General features: G+C 43.9%; 1 protein-coding gene across 2 annotated transcripts in view; it reads right to left on the bottom strand.

The window, feature by feature from the left end:
- Positions 1 to 13,183, bottom strand: part of LOC129700455 (regulator of microtubule dynamics protein 3-like) — a 248,921-nt gene that overhangs the window by 176,499 nt on the left and 59,239 nt on the right. For both annotated transcript variants that reach the window (XM_055640954.1, XM_055640955.1), the window contains exon 4: positions 39 to 225. In XM_055640954.1, the coding sequence (XP_055496929.1) occupies positions 39 to 225 (187 nt within the window). The remainder of the gene's footprint in view (positions 1 to 38; positions 226 to 13,183) is intronic.

Below are 13,183 nucleotides of genomic sequence, written 5' to 3'. Positions count from 1 at the left end.
GAGGAAGAGAATTTACAGACACAGGAAAAAATACTTACAGCAGATTTTTTACTCAATAGCAGCTTAAATCCTTTAGTTTTGTCCTTATTTGCGCCTTCATGCAAATCACTGGATGCACTTAAAAGTTGAGAGAACTCGTCCAGTTTTTCAGAAGATTTTTGATCATGTGGACTAATTAGAGATTTTCTTTCATCATCATAATCGGAATCCCTAGCTGTAGTATACCTGGAGAGAATGAAAATAAGTTAGAATAAGTAATACCACAATGCTCCCTTTTGTTAATGTTATGACTACTACCTTTTCCCGCAATAGTTTTCAAAATTTGACTCAAGTTGCAAGATACTCATTAAAAAGGCAGAAGTTAACTGCGTGATGAATCTGTGGAAATCTAAGCTGCGGAGGCAAAGTCAATGGATATATTTAAGGCAGGGATAGATTCTTGATTAGTACGGGTGTCAGAGGTTATGGGGAGAAGGCAGGAAAATGGGGTGAGGAGGGAGAGATAGATCAGCCATGATTGAATGGTGGCATAGACTTGATGAGTCGAATGGCCTCATTCTGCTCCTGGTGATTAGATTCCTTTATTGTCATTCAGACCTTTCGTTCTGAATGAAATTATGTTGCCTGCAGTCATACACAGAACCAATAAAAACAAAACATACAATAAACACAAATTAAACATCCACCACAGTGAGTTCACCAAGCACATCCTCACTGTGATGGAGGCAAAGTCTTAGTCTCCGTCTCTTCCCTCCTTCTCCCTCTGCGCTGAGGCGATCGATCCAGGATGGAGATGCCGCCCTCCAGTCCAGCTATCACTTATGATCTTAACTCACTAGCAAACAGCGGAACTCGTGCTATTAACTAATAAGATAATTAAGTCAGGAGGAAATGATCTCCAATTTGGGAAATTATTGTGTCCCAGGCCATGATACTCTGAACCTAGGTGACATATAATGTGTTTTTTGGTGGTGTTTTTTACACTACCTCTGTAAATAGCACGTAATGTAGACATTGTTTAGTAGCTTGTAAGCAGTAGCTGTTTATGCAACAAGAGGTGGTCCAATTCAATGGACTGCTTCATCCTGGATTCGACATTGCTTGTGGAGGCAATTTAGTTTTCTATTACACTTTGACATGATCTGTAAATGGAGGAGTCCCTTTGGGGAATCAGGAGGTAATTGCAATCAAACACAGCCTCACACACACTCTAACAGCCACTGTATTTTTGTGGCTGACTTACTTCAAATCTAGATGATGTATTTTATTTAATGTGGAAATAATTATTTCTTGTCTGATCAACAAACGGTCCCACTATTATCCCAAAGATAGTTTTAACGTAATTAATGAAGAGGATTGTGGCTAGAATACCTTGCACTGATTCCTGGAGCTTGGTTTCTAGTAATTACAAACGTAATACAGGTATGACTCCCTCCAGTGACGATCTTTCCCGATGTTAATGTGGACTCTTTGGTGTCCAACACAACTAAATTCTTTAATATTAAGGGCAGCCACATTAAGGGAAGCCTGTGACTATTGGAGCATCACTAAGATTGGTGCTAGGGCCTTTACTGATTTGGATAGTATGCAGGAGGTATGATTTACAAGTTTGCAGATGACACAAAGATTGGTGGTGTTGTCGATGAAGAGGAGATAGTCTTAGGTTACCGAACATTAATCTGCCGTTAAGTTGGGCAGACAATCAGTGGTGAATGATATAATGCATTCTGGAATAAGTGTGTATTTCATGAATGACACGCCCCTCAGAGGTGTCAAGAAACAAAGATCTCTGAAGGTGGTAGAACAAGATGGCAGCATACTCATTTTCATTATGCGCTCGCCACATGGTCATCACATGGTCACCACATGTTCGCTGATGACCTCTGGTGAGTCTCCTTCATGGTCGCGAGGAGTTTCTGCATTCTTGGAACTAGTCACGGCCCATGTTGAAAAATTTTCTGCGACCCAAAATTGGTCGCCATGGAGAAAATCGATAATCCTGCAGTCGTAGGTGCTGTTGTAGTGGGGTCGCCACGTAGTGATGAGTAGTCGAGGTAGTCGGAGGTAGTTTTAGTTAATCGCTTTTGCTGACCGGTCATTTTCATTGGCTCATTTTGGGGGGAAAAAACGTAAGCAGGAGTTTTCAGAACCAAGGATAACCGGCCGTTAATGCTAAATGTCCGCTGAACTTCACAGCTGTGTATCTCTGACATTAAAAGTTGTCAGGCTTCTTAAAAGTTGTCTCCATTCCTTCTACCCCCTCTCCCCCCTTCTCCCCTCTTTTAAAGGACTTAACGTACACTGTGCTAGCCGTCTTAATTACAGCGCCAACCTTCCTGTTCATCGCGGTGTGTGTCTGTATCACCTTGGCTTTGCACCGTGTGAATTTCAGACAGTGCTCCTTCGCTTGCCCTGGCCCCTGCCTTTGCGATGTGTTTGCATGTCTGTGTGTGTGTGTGTGTGTGTGTGTTCCACTCTTACCGTCGCCGTTCTATTTCCCGTTTTTTTAAGTGACTGCCGGCAACTTGACAGTCGCCGGCAGTCCGCTGAAAAATCGCCTAAGTGGGACAGGCCCATAAGAGTCTGGACGTCATAGTTCAACATTATCAAAGTTTGGTCAGTCCATAACTCCTCTCCCCTCCCTACCCCCCTCCTATCCCTCTATCCCCAACCACAACACCGGGCGAGGCGGGCGCCGCCTTTCCCTTTCACGATGGAATATTCTCCTCGCAGTGGGCCATGTCCTCCGGCGGCTGTGGCTAGGCAACACCAGGCGAGGTTGGCGCCGCCGGTGACTGACAGTGGACGCGGCCAATCAGTGCAGCAATGGTGCAGGAAGGGGTGTCGCTGTCCCGGCCGTGGCGGAGATTGACAGGAGAGGAGACCAATCTGCATGGCTGTGACTGAGAGGAGACCAATATGCGCATGCGCAGTTTTAAAGATTTTTAAACCTGAATATCTTTTAAAATATACTATCGATCAGAACAAAACTTGTTGCACTGCAGCACAGGAGAATGGTGAGTAAGGTGTCGAAAAATCGTAGCGCTATCCTGTACCGTTTTTGCATAAATAGAAAAACAATGCAAACCGTAAGATAACAAATTGAGAGTTTTAGTTGTATGTATGTGTGTGTATATATATATATATATATATATATATATATATATATATATATACACACACACACATTAGACAAAGTGGGACCCGTTGGGCCCCGCCCCAATGCGTGGGGGGGGGGCAGCAGCACACGAGGGCTGGTCCCTGAACGCGGCGTCGGCGCTCACCCGTTCGCCCAACGCAATATTCCATCACTCACCAATAACCCCCAACTGCACAGGCGTGGCTCATTTACCCTCATCCCCAACACTCCCTCCGCCTCCTCTTCACCCTCCCTCCACCTCTCCTTCCCTCTCCTTTCCCCTACATTCAGTCACTCACTACCCTCAGTCACTCCCTCCCACCCTCCATAACCTCTCTCCCCTCCCTACCACCCTTATCCGTTGGGCCCCATTTCCCCAACGTAATATTCCCCCACTCACCCGTTTCCCCAACGTAATATTCCACCCGTTTCCACCACTCACCCGTTCAAACGCAATGAATCCTTCCCACGTGGGGGGGGGGGGGGGGGGCAGGTCAACGCTTCCTGGAGCCATTGAATGGACTCGACTTTTGGGTCGGTATTGGTGCTCCGTTGAGCTAATCAATCCTTCCCAAGAAAGGGGGGGGGGGCAGTGGCCACTTCCCGGAGCCAATGATTTGACTCGACTTTTGGGGCAAAAAACTCACTCTCTCCTTACTCCTCTTGAAGTTGGTGATCCCATTGTCTCTCTGTCACCTCTTCCTCCCTCTCCTTTTTCCTACCCTCAGTCACTCCCTCCCTCACATCTCCCCTTTCGCACTCCCCCACTAAAGACAATGTTTAAATTACATTTCTTCTCCTCCCATCCCACATTCCATTAACTCTCATAGCTTGTTCAAGTTCACATTCCAGACAAGTGACTGAAAAACGTTCCCCCTATTACCCCCTTGTGTATTGGCAGCAGAGATCACATTGTGATGTCATTTTCGGTTGTCGGAATGTTCACGGCAGCATGTGTAAATGAGATCCCATTGTAATTGGAGGACTGTGAGATGCCGTTGTGACATCATCACTGGAAGCTGCTAGAAAAGTCTCACTCTAACAGTCAGTTATTATTAGAGCCAGGATGTTTAGGCACTAAACAATTCTGAAACAGGCAAGCAAAAAGGCATAATAAAATTACAAAAAAGGCATGAAAAAGGCATTGATTGACAGAAAAGGAATAAAAACGCATTTATTTCCACCACAAAAATATGGTTAATGATAATAGTACAAAGGTATACTACATTAAATGACCAAAGTTGCCTGGTTGCACATAATTACTAGCATTTTTTTCAAATTATCTGGTGTTAATCTATGCCGTCTGTCAGACAGAATATGCTTCAAATTTGTGAAAACTTATTTCTACCCCAGCTGAGGTCACTGGTGCATACCCGAAACAAGCTACAGCTATATTCATGTCTAAGAAGGAACTGCAGATGGTGGAAAAATCAAAGGTATACAAAAAAGCTGGAGAAACTAGGTGGGTGAGGCAGCATCTATGGAGCAAAAGGAATAGGTGACGTTTTGGGTCGACACCCTTCTTTAGTCTGGAGAAGGGTCTCGACCCGAAACATCACCCATTCCTTCGTTCCATAGATGCTGCCTTACCCGCTGAGTTTCTCCAGTTTTTCTGTCTACGTGCTATATTCATGACGATATCTTGTGCATTACAAACTTTGAGAACTTTAGCTATGTTTTGTATTTCTTCTAGGTCATTATTAGCTAAAATCACTCTCTCACATTTTCCTTGTATGTCTTTACCTACATCGTCAGTTACTTTGTTGAAAACTTGCAAGTTATTCACTATTGTTTCGCAACGTTTCTCAAGGGAAGTAGTAGCTTGTGGGAAGTTTGCAAGATCGTGGAGGAGGGACTTTTTCTGCATGATTTCACTGACGATCCTGACTGCAGCAAAATCTTCTTCAAAACAGTTGACAATTTATTTTATCTTTTCAAAATTTGCAGCACAGCAAAGTACAGCAGAGAGCCATGTACCCCACCTAGTCAAAACGGGCTGAGGAGGTAGCGGAATCTCAGGTGCCATTTCTTTGAACAACTGCACACGTGACGGTACTTTGAGGAAGATTTTCTTGACATTGGAAACTAGGCAATCGACATTTGGAAACAAGCTACGTCTGTGCTTGGCAATTTTATGGTCCTTGAGCTAAGCATGTCAAATGCAACATTTTGGGGAATAAAACTTTAAGTCACAAACAGAAGACCATTCTCGTGTTTTATTCCTTCTGGCCAAAGTACAGCAAGTGAAGGTGTAAACAACTGAGCAATAGTTGAGCTGTTTGACTTCCCCAATACTTCCAATGTCAACAAGTACTCCTTTGATGGTTGACCTGCCTCCAATATACTGATGGCCACATTGGCAACATATCTCCCCACAGCATTGTCTCCTCTTATGAGACGCATATTTTGCTGCATGCAACTTCATCTCTAATTTTCTGCACAACAATGTTGAAGTTGCTGTCAACATCATTTTTCCATAACGATAACTCGCTAGGTATACGTTCCTCTGTGTCTTTCTCTAAAAAACCTCTCAGACATTTGTTTCCAATTTCCACAGTGGAATTCCAGCATCAATGAATGCCTTGCACAAATCACTCAAAAACTCAAATTTGCGACTGGAGCCAGCAGTAAATGTAGTGAGGACACTAGCTTGGGTATTTCGCTTGGGTAGTCCGCACCCCAGCAGTATCAGCATTGACCTCTAATTTTAGATAACCCTCGTCTTCTCCCTCCTCCCCCTCTCCTTCCAGTCCAACTATCTCCGCCTCTTCCTTTCTTTTTCCCGACCCCCCCACCCCCCCACATCAGTCTGAAGAAGGGTCTCAACCCGAAACGTCGCCTATTCCTTCTCTCCTTAGATGCCGCCACACCCGCTGAGTTTCTCCAGCATTTTTTTGTCTACCTTTGATTTTTCCAGCATCTGCAGTTCTTTCTTAAATAGATCTTGGAGAAAACTGAACCAGTGGGCAGCGGCATGAAAGAATGAATGACCGACGGTGGCGCCCCCGGTTTCGCCCCGGTGGTGGAAGTTTTCTTGTAAGTTATACTATGTTAACACGTTAATAATAACATTAATATTAACGTGTTAACATAGAAAATGTCATTGTAATCACGGTACAACTAGAGAAAATAGCATGACCTTTTAGCAAAACGGCAAAAAAAGGCGGATTTGGCACTGGATCGTGAAAAAGGCATTCCCGGTGAAAACATCAAAAAAGGCATGAAAAGGCACATGGCATAATCCTAGCTCTAGTTATTATTCTCAAAGTTTACTTTTTTAAACCTTTAAATATCAATAACTTGTGAAATCCAATTCAGCTGTAAACTATGAAATCCAATAACCTATTGTGACTAGATTAATAAAAATATAATTATTGATTATCATTCCTTCATGTTCGGGAGCGGCAGGAGGGGGCTCGGTGATTAGCTAAGGAATTCAATTCGGAAATTGGTTAAGTGGCAAATTGGGCAATTTGTCATCCAATATAAGCAAGGTTAGCTGTCGGGGAGCGCCTTGTTGAGGGAAGTGCCTTGTCTTTGGCTCAAGTCTTTGGCGAGGAGGGTGAGGAGAGACTACGCAAAAAACTGGCGAGGATGGGACGCGGTGAACACATGACGGGTAAGATGAGTCAGTGTGATGCTTGCAGGATGTGGGAGGCTAGGGACACCGATGTCACGCCAAGGATACAAGAAGAATGAAGGTGTGTGACTGAGAGAAAGTGGAGCCAACGTGGAGTGCAGGAGACCCAGGTGGCTGTGCCTAATGAAAACAGGTATGCCCTCGGCAGCTGTCGGGGGAGACGACGCTTCCAGTCCGAGCGGCGGACAGGGCGGTGGCTCCAATCCTAGAGATGAGACTCGACGGCAAAACCGACATCGGACAGAGCCATAGTGGTGGGTGACTTCATTGTCCGAGGTGCAGACTGGAGATTCTGTGGCGGCAGGCGAGACTCGAGGATGGTCTGTTGCCTCCCTAGTGCCAGGGTTCCAGATGTCACAAACCAAATTCGAGAGGGAAGGTGAACAGCCGGCAGTAGTTGTGTACATAGGCACAAACGATATCGGGAAGAAGAGGAAGGAAGTTCTGCAACGTGAGTTTAGAGAGTTAGGAAGAAGAATGAAAAGCAGGACTTCTAGGGTGGTTATCTCAGGATTGCTTCTAGTACCTCGTCCTAGTGAGGGCAGGAACAGGGAGATAGGGGATCTGAATGTGTGGCTGGGGGGCTGGTCCAGGGAGCAAGGATTTAGATTTATAGACTACTGGGATCTCTTCTGGGGTGGGGTGACCTGTACAAATAGGACGAGTTACACCTTAACTGGAGGGGGACCAATGTTCTGGCAGGCAGGTTTGCTAGGGCTACACGTGTGAGTTTAAACTAAATAGTGGGGGGGGGGGGGGGGAAGGATTGATCAATTGGGAGTATAAAGATGGAGCTAAAGGGGAAGTGAGTACAGGAAAAGTTACAAAAGACACCCGAATTAATAGGAAGGAAACTTCCAGAAGGGATAAGAGAGTAAGGTCAGGGCCAATTGTGAGCGGTGTGAGAGGGGAGGTGAATACCGATGTCAAAGTGTTGTATATGAATGCGCATAGTATAACAAAGTGGATGAGCTTGAGGTTCAGTTTGAAATTGGCAAGTATGATGTGGGAATTACAGAGACATGGCTGCAAGAGGGCAGGGAACTGAATATTCAAGGGTATACCTCCTATCGAAAAGACAGACAGGTGGGCAGAGGGGGTGGGATAGCTCTGTTGGTGAGAAATGAAATTCAGTCCCTTGCAAGGGGTGACATTGAAACAGTAGATGTTGAGTCAGTATGGATAGAACTAAGCAATTGTAAGGGTTAAAAGACCCTAATGGGATTTATCCACAGGCCCCCAAACAGTAGCCTTGATATAGGGTGCAAGGTGAATCAAGAGTTAAAATTGGCATATCGTAAAGGTAATGCCACGGTTGTTATGGGAGATATCAACATGCAGGTAGACTGGGAAAATCAGGTTGGTACTGGATCACAAGAAAGGGAGTTTGTCGAGTGCCTCCGTGATGGAGCAGCTTGTATTGGAGCCTACCAGGGAAAAGGCAATTCTGGATTTATGTTGTGTAATGAACCGGATTTGATAAGGGAACTTCAGGTTAAGGAGCCATTAGGAGGCAGGGACCAAAAATATGGTATGTTTTAATCTACAATTTGAGAGGGAGATGGGTAAATCGGATGTGTCAGTGTTACAGTTGAACAAAGGGGACTATGGAGCCATGAGGGAGCAGCTGGCCAAAGTTGACTGGAAAGATACCCTAGCAGGGATGACAGTGGAATAACAATGGCAGGTATTTCTGGGAATAACACAGAAGGTGCAGGATCAGTTCATTCCAAAGTGAAACAAAGATTCCAAGGGAAGTAAGGGGCGACCGTGGCTGACAAGGAAAGTCAGGGACACTATAAAAATAAAAAAAGTACAACCTAGCAAAGATGCAAGATGATTGGGTAATGTTTAAGGAGCAACTGAAGATAACTAAAAAGGCAATACGGGGAGAAAAGGTGAGGTACGAAGGTAAGCTAGCCAAAAATATAAAGGAGGATAGTAAAAGCTTCTTTAGGTATGTAAAGAGGAAAAAATTAGTTAAGACCGGTGTGAGAGGGGAGTTGATGTCAAATTAGTTGGACCCTTGAAGACTGAAAAAGGTGAATTTATTATGGGGAACAAGGAAATGGTAGATGAGTTGAACAGGTACTTTGGATCCATCTTTCACTAAGGAGGACACAAACAATCTTCCTGATGTGCTAGTGGCCAGAGGATCTGGGGTGACGTAGGAAAGGAAGAAAATCCACATTAGGCAGGAAATGGTGTTGGGTAGACTGATGGGACTGAAGGCTGATAAATCCCCAGGGCCTGATGGAAGTGGCTCTAGAAATCGTGGACGGTTATCATTTTCCAATGTCCTATAGATTCAGGATTAGCTCCTGTGGATTGGAGGGTAGCTAATGTTATCCCACTTTTTAAGAAAGCGAGAGAGGGAAAACAAGGAATTATAGACCAGTCAGCCTGACATCGGTGGTGGGGAAGATGCTGGAGTTAATCATAAAAGATGAAATAGCGGCACATTTGGAAAGCAGTAACAGGATCGGTCCGAGTCAGCATGGATTTACAAAGGGGAAATCATGTTTGACTAATCTTCTGGAATTTTTTGAGGATGTAACTAGGAAAATGGACAAGCGAGAGTCAGTGGAAGTCATGTACCTGGACTTTCAGAAAGCATTTAATAAGGTCCCACATAGGAGATTAGTCGGAAAATGAGGGCACATGGTTTTGTGGGTAGAGTGCTGACATGGATAGAAAATTGGTTGGCAGACAGGAAACAAAGAGTAGGGATTAACGGGTCACTTTCAAAATGGCAGGTAGTGACTAGTGGTGCTGGGACCGCAGCTAATTACAATATACATCAATCATTTAGATGAAGGGATTCAAAGTAACATTAGCAAATTTGCAAATTACACAAAGTTGGGTGGCAGTATGAACTGTGAGGAGGATGCTATGAGATTGCAGGGTGACTTGGACAGGTTGGATGAGTGGGCAGATGCAGTTTAATGTGGATAAATGTGAGGTTATCCACTTCGGTAGCAAAAACAGGAAGGCAGATTATTATCTAAATGGTGTCAAGTTGGAGGGGAAGTACAACGGGATCTGGGAGGTCCTTGTTCATCAGTCAATGAAAGTAAGCATGCAGGTACAGCAGGCAGTGAAGAAAGCGAAGAGCATGTTGGCCTTCATATCAAGAGGAGTTGAGTCCTGAGCATAGGTTTACAAGGTTAATTCCCTGGATGGCGGGGCTGTCATATGATGTGAGAATGGGCTTGTATACTCTGGAACTTAGAAGGATGAGAAGGGATCTGATTGAAACATATAAGATTATTAAGGGTTTGGACATGCTAGAGGCAGGAAACATGTTCCCGATGTTGGGGGAGTCCAGAACCAGGGGCCCCACTTTGAGAATAAGGGGAAAGCCATTTGGAACGGAGATGAGGAAACACTTTTTCACAAAGAGAGTTGTGAGTCTGTGGAATTCTCTGCCTCAAAGGGCGGTGGAGGCCGGTTCTCTGGATACTTTCAAGAGAGAGGTAGATAGGGCTCTTAAAGATAGCGGAGTCAGGGGATTATGGGGAGCAGGCAGGAACGGGGTAATGAGTAGGGATGATCAGCCATGATCACATTGAATGGCGGTGCTGGCTCAAAGGGCCGAATGGCCTACTCCTGCACCTATTGTCTATTGTCTCTATAGTTCATTATTTTGAGACATCTTTTACAAGAACAACATGATAGCTGTTTTTCCACCTTTATTTGTTCTTAGGTTGGATTAAAAATAAATAGGACTGTGAACAGAGCTTATGAATTCTATTTCCATTCCTATATGCTACATATACATTACCATTTACATTTACCACTATAATTAGGTTGTTGTAGACTCCACATGTTTCTTCCTGAATCATGAGGAGAAATCGGCCTCATATTTTCCCATAAAACTAAGAAATATTGTACTTGTGTAGTCTTCTCTGGATGAGTATGTACATGAATTGATGTCAAACGGCAACATTTGAACAAAATTATTTTGTTTTCCTTCGGTGTGGCGCTGCGCTCTGAGAATAAAGCTGGCAAAACATTGTTTCTCTTTTACAATATGTATGATGCACATATTTAAGTCCTGGTTTTCAATCATTGATGTGACATCTGGTCGCAGTTGGAAACAGTAGCTATTGAACACACACCCATAAACAATATGGATAATTGTAAACGACATCTGCTCTGCCGCATTGACGAAGTTTCATACAATAAATCTGAAAAGGTTTATATTGATTAATTCGAAACCAATTAAAAAAATAATCTAACTTAATTAATTCACTCGGGGTGTATTATGATGTGCTCCACTAAATGAAGTGTACAGCAAAACTTGCACTTCCAGAGTGGTCCATCGTGTAGTTTCTTCAGCGGATCACAAATTTATTTTAAGAGCAAAATATAAGATGCTGGAGAACTCAACATGCCAGGCTGGATCTATGGAGGGTTCGAAGAAGGGTCTCGACCCAAAACATCACCTATTCCTTCTCTTCAGAGATGCTGCCTGATCCGCTGAGTTCAACATTTTGTGTCTATTTATGGAGGGAATGGCTAGGCGACGTTTAGGGTCGGGTCCCTCCTTTAGGCCTTTTTTAAGGGGTTCAGAAAGATCGAAAATGTCACGTATTTAAATATGTTGTTACGAATATAACTAGTAGTGAGAGAGAAAATTCCATGAGCCATAGTTGCCATACATACCCAAAAGTAGAAATGTAGAAAGTTACAGTATGTAAAAATTATTATATTATAAGCTTTCAACCAATCAAACGCCAAATTCAAAATTCGATCTATATTTTGTATATTCTCTAGAAATACATCCTACAATAAATGATCGGAAGGGCGTGATTTTCAGTCAGGACATCTGTATCATTCAGTCAGTGAGCTGTAGATGTACATGACGGTAATCGCAAGGCAGCATATCAAGATGGCGCCAAAAATTACCCATGACTTACTACGGCTTTTTTGCCGAGTGGAGTATCTTGCTCCACGCTATGATCTTTGTTCATAACTGCCAGTTTCTCTCTGTCTCTATCAATCTTTCCCACGTGGGGGGAGGGGGGGGTGGGGGTGGGAGAAATCTCACTCCTTACTCCCCTTGCAGCTGCTGATCCCATTGTCTCTGTCATCTCTCCCTCACTCTCCTTTTCCCTACCCTCAGTCACTCCCTCTCCCTCACCTCTTCCCTTTTACACTCCCCCACTAAAGACAATGTTTAAATATCATTTTGTCTCCTCGCATCCCCACTGTCAACTCTCATAGCGTGTGGCTGAAATCCCTTGCTAATTAAGAATCTGTCAATTTCCATCTTAAAACTACCCAATGACGCCATTCACAGCCGTCTGTGGCAATGAATTCCACAGATTCACCACCCTCTAAATAAATTCTTCCTCATCTTCTTTCTAAACAAAGTTTCTTTTATTCTGAGGCTATGCCCTCTGTTCCTAGACTCTCCTACTGGTGGAAACATATCTTCCGCATCCACTCTATCCAGGCCTTTCACTATTTGGTAAGTATCAAATATCCCCCCCCCCCCCTCCCCCCAAATGAACCTTATGGGAATCTTGCACCAGCACTCTCAAATCCCTTTGCAACTCTGATTTCTGTATCCTCTCCCCATTTAGTATAGGCCTTTATCCCTTCCAAAATGCATGACTCCATACTTTGCTATGCTGAATTCCATCTGCCACTTCTTTGCCCACTCTCTCAACCTGTCCAAGTCCTTCTGCAACGTCCCTGTTTTCTCTACACAACCTGCCCTTCCACCTATCTTTGTATAATCTGCAAATCTGGTCACAAAGCCTTCAATTCCCTCATCCAAAACATCGATATACAACGTGAAGAGTAGCAGTGCAAAAACACCCCCTGCAGAGCATCGCTAATCACCGAGTCAACTAGAAAAAGCGCCCTTTACTCGCATTCTTTGCTTTCTTCAGCCAACCTTCTATTCATGCTAATACCTTCCCTCTAATACCATGGGTTCTCATCTTCTTTAGCAGATTCATGTGTGGCAGCTTAACAAAGGTCTTCTGAGAATCCAGGTAAACAACATCCACTGACTCATTTGTCTATATTGCCATTTACTTCCTCAAAGTTCTCAAAAAAGTTGTTGCTAATTCTTCCCGATTGTGGTCTGCCAATAAGGAAGTCCATAATCCAGTTACAAAGCAATGAGCTGAGACCATTGAGATTGCTGATTAGTTTGGAGGGGATGATGGCATTTAACACCAACCTAAAGTCGATGAACGACCTAACATGCATTTTCCATTTGTCCAGTGCAGATATCGAATCTCCACTTGATCTATTGTGGCTATAAGTGAACTATAATGGGCATGTCTTTACCAAGCTGGTAGGTGTCATAACCATCTTTTCGAAGCCCTTCATCGCCACCGTTCGGTAGTCATTGAAGCTTGTCACTTTACTCTTCTTGGGCACTG

Source organism: Leucoraja erinacea, chromosome 9, assembly GCF_028641065.1.
Source record: "Leucoraja erinacea ecotype New England chromosome 9, Leri_hhj_1, whole genome shotgun sequence".
Lineage (NCBI taxonomy): Eukaryota > Metazoa > Chordata > Chondrichthyes > Rajiformes > Rajidae > Leucoraja > Leucoraja erinaceus.
Note: the sequence above shows the minus strand (reverse complement) of the source record. Positions and strands in the feature narration are given on the sequence as shown.